Source organism: Rhagoletis zephyria, unplaced genomic scaffold (genome assembly GCF_001687245.7).
Source record: "Rhagoletis zephyria isolate East Lansing unplaced genomic scaffold, Rhagoletis_zephyria_1.1 Rzeph_scaffold_00875, whole genome shotgun sequence".
Lineage (NCBI taxonomy): Eukaryota > Metazoa > Arthropoda > Insecta > Diptera > Tephritidae > Rhagoletis > Rhagoletis zephyria.
This window is the reverse complement of record NW_016157959.1, coordinates 17,493-26,488: the sequence shown is the minus strand read 5'-3', so window position 1 is coordinate 26,488 and position 8,996 is coordinate 17,493. Positions and strand designations below refer to the sequence as shown.

Genomic DNA, 8,996 nt, shown 5'->3' with positions numbered 1-8,996 from the left:
TTGTGTGGAATGTGGGGTGAAGTGGAGTGCGAGTGCGAGTGCGAGTGCGACTGACTGATGCAAGGTGCTTGGACACCAGATGGGCGAACGTCAGTGGGTGTACTATGTGATTGCAGTGGTTAAGGATGAAGTTTGCGAATGTTTGTGCTTGTGGTTATGTGTATGTGCTTTGCAATCATTGTCTATGCAAATGTTTTAAGGTATGCATGGCAAAAAGGATTCGTTGCTGTTAGCGCATTTACGAGGCGGAGACAGCTAAAGGCTTTAGGTGCTTTTCCGGAACTGTGCATTGAATATATTCATGATATGTGTGTCCGGAACTAATACCTCACATATTGATATGCAAATTTACATACATTGGGGTTTACATTAGGGTGGCACACACCTAAAAAAAGTTGCACTTTTTCGTAGATTTGATTGGATTCGCGGAATATAGCTATTAAGCAGTTCAGCATCACTCAAGAGCTAAATGTAGATTAGCTTCGACTGGCTCTTCCATAAGATCTCACATAGACCATAGATTGATGCTTAGAGTGTTTTCAAGAAAGTGGAGGTCAGTGTGTTTTCTAATCTAGTGTGTGAGATGAAGAAAACAGAACCAAGAAGCTTGCTGTGTTACCCAGTGGTAGTTTTCTTCGACTTTTCACTAGCATATCCCAAACATTCCTTTCCATGCCTTTGTGCGCTGTTTATAGTGACTCAACTATTAAGGCGCAGTTCGCGAATTCGGTTCATAGGTTAACGCAAGGATTGTTCGTCATTGTAGCCATTGCTGATCTAATTTCGGACTATCTGAAGCTAGATTCTCCGTAAAATCAGCTGCTTTAGTTGCAGCTTAGATCCCATAGATCATATAAAATGTTTTAGTAGTCCAAAAGCTGCAGACAGATTTCAGAAGCTTCCAATTTCTCACTCCTTCCAGACCCGCCCTTAAAGAAATGATAGATGTAGTGATGGTATCGTAGTTCCTCCTCCCACCCATCTTGCTCTATATATTGTGACGTACGAAGCCTATATAAAGCTGATCCAACAAGCGATAAAGTTTTATTTACCGGTTAGTTCACGAAAATTACTTTCACAAAGTTACCGTTGTGTTTACTGTCCTGGTACTTTTAGTCTCAGGAGCAATTTGTCCACTCTTTCAATATTCGCTTAAAAATTTCACTCATCGAGGCTAGACATCCACCAGAAATGATAATGGCTAGATCAACAGCATACGAATTGATTATAGAAGCGCTACCTCTTATTCTGAGTAATATCTTGTTGATTATAAGCACACACGTCATTGGCTATAAGTAGCATACCAAACTACACTCAGAAAAAAGACCAAAAAAAAACTTGATACTTAAATCATGGCCATATCAAGGATTTCGGCAAAAAAAGTTCATTTGGTTCAAAAAATTTTAAATGGAACTAGAAATTCTAATTTTATGATTTTTTCTTGGCCACAAATTCTGCTTTCATGCTTATTGATATTTTTGAAAGGCTTAGGACTGAATATATTTTATTTAAAATTTTAGGAACAAAAAGTGAAAAATTTTATCCTGTCGGACTTGCTTTTACATAAAACAAAATTTTTCTCTGCGTGTAGCGAGTGCCTCAGGGTACGTTCACACAGTAAGCGGGCCCGAGCCGAACGAAGCCGTTTCGAGCTGAGTGAAGCTTTCAAACTGCTGTAGCTATATGAAAGTATTCATACAGCAAGCTGTTTTCATAAGCGTTTTGGAGCTGAAAGTAAAGCAGTTTTTGATTTTGAATTATTTTTTTAAGCTTCGCTTGGCGAAAAAGAAACAATTTTTTTTCTGTAAATTACTTCCCTTGGAGCATGTGGCACTCTAATGTGCATACTAGATGTGTGTTTGAGATGTGTGTATGTGTAAGCATAACTCCACCTCTGCCTGCAAGTATGTATCTATCTACTCCACTGAATGGCCTTTTAATTTTTCTGCAGTGAATTTCCGTGAATGACTAGTTGTAGTAAAGGATTTTGTTATCTCCTTTTTCCGCCGGATATGGTATGCCATAACTAATTTCCGTTTATGTTTTTTTTTTGCTTTTCTCTTTCCCCACACAGAAAAAGCTTCCGAATTGGGTTGGCCCTTAACACTGATTATCGTTTCGGTGATTTCGGCGTTGCTGGGCGCAATCATCATGGTGACGGTTGTACGCTGCCGAAGGTAAGTGAGAAATTTCAAAAATATTTCATATCTACATGTTTGTATACATATGTATATTCGCTACACATAAATATGTATGTATGTAAAAAGGAACTTGAATAAGCTTAAATACTTTAGCATAAATATTCTTAACCGAATTGTGGCATTCGTTTGGGGGTTACTTAGTTATATGTAAATATATAATAATGAAACTAATTAAGAAGGCTTAGCTACATTGTGATAGCAATAATAGCTTAGGTATTAACCCAATTGTGGCAATCTTGTCATGGGTGGATACACAAAAATAACTTGATACGAGCTCCACAAACAAAATAACTATCTACTATCCGTTCATATTTGTCCTTAAGCAACTTAACGCTTTTAATGAGTCTAAACATGTCTGTCGCCTTGACGTTATTTAACCGCTAGGCAAATGCTGGAATACTAATATACAAATATGTAAGTATGTATGTATTATACACACATTGGGCGCCCTGCGTTTATGAGGGTTAGTAAAATTTTCATTACAGCATGGGAGATGTCCCTTGCTGAGCCTGTTGAGGAGGATTAGTAATTTCATCAGGTCTTAGTAACAGCTGACACAAACCAAACATTCTACAACAACTTACTCGTTTCGGGCACTACTTTCTGCCGTCGCTATTTTTGCTCAGTTAATTGTGAAATAATGAATTAAATACTTATGACCGAAAGAGTTGTAACTTATATGATATTTTGCATTAGCTTTCCTATCAACAAAACTAGTGCTAGGATGAACTTTTATTAAACATAACTCTAAACCGTACATAGGCCGGTATTGAAGGATCGAGGTCTGATATTACCTAGGTGTAGTGGGATTTAGATAGATCTCCTAACCCTATTGTACGCCTAGTTTAGGTACCTATTTAGCAGCTATCTATCTATTCAGAGGCACATTGTGATGCGAAGAAAAGAATTTGCCCAAACCTGTCCCTACATAACTTTAGATTAGACTTAAATTGCTGCTAAGCTTAGAGGAAGCCAGCACACTAAGGCCCAGTCAAGGGCCCATTGTGATGCCACATGGATCCAAAACCCCTACTCCTTAAATCAATTTGTGAAGTGTATGAATCTTAGCCACTGCCATAATCCTATACCTGAGAATTTCTGTCTATTCCTGCATAGTGCAGGCTAATAACAGGGTAATTGCCTGATTGACTCAGCCTCTTCTTCGCCGTTGCAGCTTTTGCAGCAGTGATTGTGGCTGACCCCGAGGCCTTCTGCATGCCTTCCTATCAGGATATGTGCTGCGAGGAGGCCAATGGCCCGTGAAATGACGCCTCTATTGATTTTGAGAATTGCTCTCGATCTCCGAATATTCCATTTCGGCCACGTAAGGTACGTTGTATTGCAGGTTTCAGCTGGTAGCCGCTCCACCAAGGAAAGGTTCCCTTAGTAAGAGCTTGCATGAAGCGAGAAGGATATCAGTTCCATTCCAGGCGGGTGAAAGTGGAATGAAAGTGCCCCCTCTTGCAAGCTCGAAAAGATATGTCTTTAATCCAACCTGAAATTTCGGGCTAAGCCCAATGGACCCATTAAAATAATTTTCCATAATTTGTCAAAGTTCTCGAAATTTTGTGGTACATTCGCATAAAAAGTACTGGGTGGAATCTATATCTTCCACATATCTACGGCTTCTACATATCTATGCAAGACTATTTTGGAGCTCTAGAAAACTCTGTGTTCTTCGCTTATCGGAGCGGCGGACAGATTGCACGCGATACAGTGCATGCACAGATTTGTTCACCTGCTGTTAGTAGCTGCTCCAGCAATCCCCTTAACTCTTGAAAACAGGAATCTCAAGGAAATCTATTTACTTTAAATTGTTTCGCCTTATTCTTTCATAGATCCTTTCCTCGCGCGCAGGAGGAGATCCAGCAAAGACTAACTTTATGCTGTCGGTATATCTAGTTAGTTGCTACCGACCCAAAGATATTGACGGCAGCAGCTTGACTATTCACAATAAAGGCGAGGTTTGATGGAGTTAGGTCGCCCATGCAAATGCATATATCTCAACTTGGAATACGCTGCCGTAATCTGGAAATGAATAGTCCTGTCTTAAATACAGTTTCTCCGTCAAGACGCTAGATCCTGCACCAAATTTCTTATGGGAAAATCGGTATCTGGTCATCGCCTAGAACTATTAGTTTAGATTTTATCACTTCAAAATTTCCTTAAATGAATGTTGCTTATATTTGGACAGGCGAACCTTAACGTAACTTAGGGCAACGCCCACGTCTGTCTCAATTTGATTTTCTAAGTTCTAAGTTACATTAAGTTAAGTTGCCGTAATCAGACCTTTAATACCCAAAATGTTCCTTTCCATGTACCTTGTCAGATCGTTAACTTCAGAGTAGATTTTTATTGGTAAAACAGCTGTCAAAGGGGTTGAAAGCGTAGTTTATTATAACGGTACATACATACGTATATAGTAATAAATGTTAATATAATGGGAAAGATTTATTGCCGAATCCCACCATGACATTCAAAAAATACATTAGTTTTATATTGATTTCGTCCACCTTATGCTAGTTTCATTAGTTTCAAAATCATCTACACAAAACATTGAACATATTTTGAAACCCTTCCTTTTTTCTCTCTCTCTCTCTCTCTTTCTTTGCAGAAAAAAGCCGTCGAACAACCGTAATGGTAAGTGTACTAAGCTAGCAGATGACAATGCAAGTTCATATCACGAACACCACCAACAACTCCAATATGACCAACACCTCAACCACCACTATCCACACCAACACCAACTCCACCACCACCACCACCATCACAACCTCAATCAATATGTACACGAACACCACCACTTGTATCCCAATGCCTATCGTAACCTGCACGTCCAGTATCCGTTGCCCAGCCACCACCATACCGTCACGCCAACACAAAAACAAAAACGTGCACCACAAGCGCTGCCCTTGCAATATGTCAGCAACAGTTGTTCCTCCTCATCGCTTACCAACGACAGCCAGAGCACGCAACGCACCAGCTTGTCCACCATCTATCGGCCACCTAGCTACTACAGCAGCGCCGCGATGATAGGCAGCGGCGGCGTCGGCGTCGGCGTCGGCACAAACGCACTAACGAAGGCCGCGCAAAGGCAAAAATTACTAACGCAACGCATTGATATGTTTACGCGCTCTTTGCCACCACCGCCATCACCGCCAACAACGCGGACGCTTGGCGCGGCAGCTGCGGGTAGTTGTATTAGCATCGCGAGTGGTAGTAGTGCGAGCAGCAGTAGAAGGGCCGATGTAGAGAGCATTGGCAGTGACAGTTATGCGCCCTCCTCGGTGGCGTATGAAGAGCCAACAGCATTGGATATTATCGCTACGAGCGACGAAGAATGTACTGCGTCCACAGTTGAAGCGGCGGTTATGGTGGCTGCGCGCGGCACGTCAGACAAATTTTGAGCGCTCTCTCCCCCCGTTCACAGTTACAATCAGTATAAAAACAACAAACTGAATAAATTAAGAATTTATGCATTTACCCTGAAACTACTACAAATATCTCTCTCTTCTTAACATTCTTCTCTTTCCCCTCGTTCCGCGTCCCACGATTTCTGCGCACATTGGCCAACCATAGAAACGCACGTGCAATGGTGGTCACGCAACAAGCGTTCGAATGGCAGCAATAACAACAATCACTTGCGACGTAGCAATATTTATACAGCACACCCAGCTGATAGTATACGTGGCCTGCAACAGCCATCGCTTTCGGCGGCCTCATCGCTTACCACAATGACCGCAATGGGCGCATCAGCGGCACCCCTCCATTCCGCTGCGGTCACACCGAATGCAACACAGCCGCCACAGTTGCCACACCAACAACAACAGCAGCAGCAGCAGCAGCAACAACAACAACAGCAACAGTACTACCACCATCCATATCATCAACATGCGCTTCAAAGCTCGCTACACCGCAGCCTAAGCGGACAACATCAACGCGCGCCCGACTACGAATACGAGCATGAATACCATCAACCACAGGAATTGCAATTACAGCTGCAGCACCAACGCCAACACAGTTCGTCTATGTCATCGGTGTCCGATTCGCCGACATTGCCGGTGGCAAATAGCAACAAGCCGAGGCCAATGCAATTGCAACATCAGCCGCTGCAACACCACCATCAACAACAGCAGCAGCAGCAGCAGCAGCAGCAGCAGCACGGTACACTCAGCAGTGTGGCCGATGGTGTGACAGTGGGCTTTGGTGGCGGTATGGTTGGTGGTGTGAGCCGTCGTGGTGCGTCTGAATTGTGTGACGATTCGTCATGTCGGTGGCCCAACGCAACAATTGTGGTGGCCAGCTGAGTAGAAGCGTACAAGTGCAATAGGCCGGCGACGTTGAGTGGCGCAATGACGTTGCTGCCAGTGAATCCATATCGGGATCATTATCAGAAATACCAGCAACAGCAGCAGCAGCAGCAGCAGCTTCAGCAGCAGCGTGTTGTCGTCGAGCCATCGGAATTTGTATGGACGAAATCATGCAGCTCCGAACAGCTGAAGAATGACTGGATATGGCATTGAGTGCAGCTATAGGGGTATGAGGATGACGATGCAATGAGCGGTGAAATTTTGTAAGCATTAAGCATAGACAAAGGATCGTATGGTCGCAACGAGTAAACTTTAAGTAATACACATACATACATACATACATATGTATGAATGTGTATGTAGTTGAACTTTTGGGGCATTGCTAGGGATAACAAAATCAAGTGAGTTGTGCTATCAATGTGACAATCGTGTAAAAAGGCCGGCTTGGGTTTATGTATACGTCGGTTCCGGAAATGTGCCGCAAGGAGTGAAAATAATGAAAACAGTTTTGATAATTGAATTTAACCAACATTCGTTGCGGTTTAAAAATCTAGTCCTATTAAAAGCTTCCCTAAATATCTGATCCTTTTTCTTCTTCAGTTGTACGGTTACTCAAAGAAATATACATTTTGAGCTATTTAGATCTGGTCTGAAAGATATTGTGGCTATTTGTACATATTCTACATTTCTATATTCTACAAAAAAAAAACGAAAAAAGCTTTCGCAAATCATTGCCTCGCATGACCACCAGAACGCTTTTACATAACTCTTCTTTCCTTTGAATTAGTTATTCAAAAAAACTTGGTCTTTAGACCCAAAATTAGTTTCATTATTGAGGCATTTTAAAGTGCTCTTTTAGGCCTGCATACCTGCATGCATACTGAAGTTTAAAATTAAATTTTATGAAGTTATTAAATGAATTTTTTTTTTTAATTTCGCCGATAAGTTTAAAACCCAAGGTTTACTTTTTATGTTGCTTGATAACAATTATTGGTCAACATTTATTTTTTTTCTTGCTTGATAACAGTTATTATCCAACGTTTATATTTTAAGTTGTAAGATAAAAACATTAACGAAAACGGAGATGGAAAAGAAGATAAAAATGATGAAAATAAAAGAAGAGTAAATAAGTGTTATCAGACAAGGTAAAAATATACGTGGAGTAATAACTGTTATCAAGCAAGGTAAAAAATAAACGTTGATTTATCAAGCAAGGAAAAAAGTAAAGGTTGGGAAATAACTCTAATTGACGACAGAAAACAAATTTATCCTGCATAACAGTTATGAGGAACGGAAAAGGTTAACTCTTATTCGCGAAATAAAAAATATTTCTCATCTAGTAGCTGTTAGGGAGCTGCGTTTTTCAGATAAAACTTATGACTGTTATGTCGCTGCTAAATACAGCTCCTTCGCATTGAGACTACAAGAGTCAGGAGAGTACTTTTTTTTGAAATATTATTCTCTCTGGGGTCGATTGGGTCGATTTTAAATGGAATAGTAACAACAACGAGGCTAGACTTCAATAAGGATATGTCAATGAGGTTCAGACTCACTACAGAGAGTAGTGCGCAGCAAGTGGTCTTTAGCAGAAAAATGTATGACGGAATGCTGCTCAACATCTACGGTCTAGTAGGTTAAACTGGAAAACTTTTATGTCGCAATTTTGACTCGTTTATTTATTCGGTTACTGCTCAACAGTTCCGCTGTCTTCTTTTTGGCTAATACATGGTTAGTGCTACAGTCGTCCGGCAACTAAAAGAACTTACCATGATCGAGCTCTGCGCAAAACACCGCCGCACCTAGACCCTTGTCCATCTATTAAACCATCTCACGCCAGCCTTCGACCTCTATAATTGCTGCGAAATTCATCTAGATCCATAATCAGAAGTCAATTCTTTCAGAAAGAGTTGACGCTATACCATTGTAACTGTAGGATCTGGATGCGAACTTTGCCGTAGCAATAAGCCTGGCGGCAGTTTTAACGCTATATTCCTGGCCGACAGTTCCGCTGACGGAAGATGCAACGAGGTTAGTCTAAATAAAAGAAGAATAAGCTCTTCTGATAACATTTATTTTTCTGAGAGCAACAGCTGAATGCTCGTGCTATATACTGTATAAACCCTGCTCCTATAATTGGATCGTAAATAATAGAATTCGTTCGTAAAGCTTTAGTATGAAATTTCGAAAAAAGGTAGACGATTTTAGATACAAATATGACCACCTTTCTAGGCTTGAAATGAGACTCAACTTGTTAGTAGCCTAGTCGCGCGTGAGTGAAGCGAAGGAGAATCTGATTAAATGATTCAACCTCTTCATATTCATTCTCAGTACGAAGCTACAATAAGAAGTACCAAGGTCCAAGGTCCAACTAAGACCAGCCATGAAAAAATTCACTGGATATTTGTTAGTGATACCGCCCTTTCCATCTTATTGCTAGTGGCGAGAGAAAAATGCATAACAAACGATTCAGTAGATTGGCACAATT

At 41.0% G+C, this 8,996-nt stretch overlaps 1 protein-coding gene across 1 annotated transcript in view; it reads left to right on the top strand.

Annotated features, from left to right (window-relative positions):
* LOC108361890 (bromodomain-containing protein DDB_G0280777-like) overlaps nucleotides 1–8,717 on the top strand; it is a 44,680-nt gene extending 35,963 nt beyond the window's left edge. The window contains exons 4-7 of the mRNA XM_017614665.1: nucleotides 2,075–2,177; nucleotides 4,816–4,841; nucleotides 5,781–7,695; nucleotides 7,727–8,717. Coding sequence (XP_017470154.1) covers nucleotides 2,075–2,177; nucleotides 4,816–4,841; nucleotides 5,781–6,508 — 857 coding nt within the window. The 3' untranslated portion in view covers nucleotides 6,509–7,695; nucleotides 7,727–8,717. The remainder of the gene's footprint in view (nucleotides 1–2,074; nucleotides 2,178–4,815; nucleotides 4,842–5,780; nucleotides 7,696–7,726) is intronic.
* The last annotated feature ends 279 nt before the right edge of the window (nucleotides 8,718–8,996 follow it).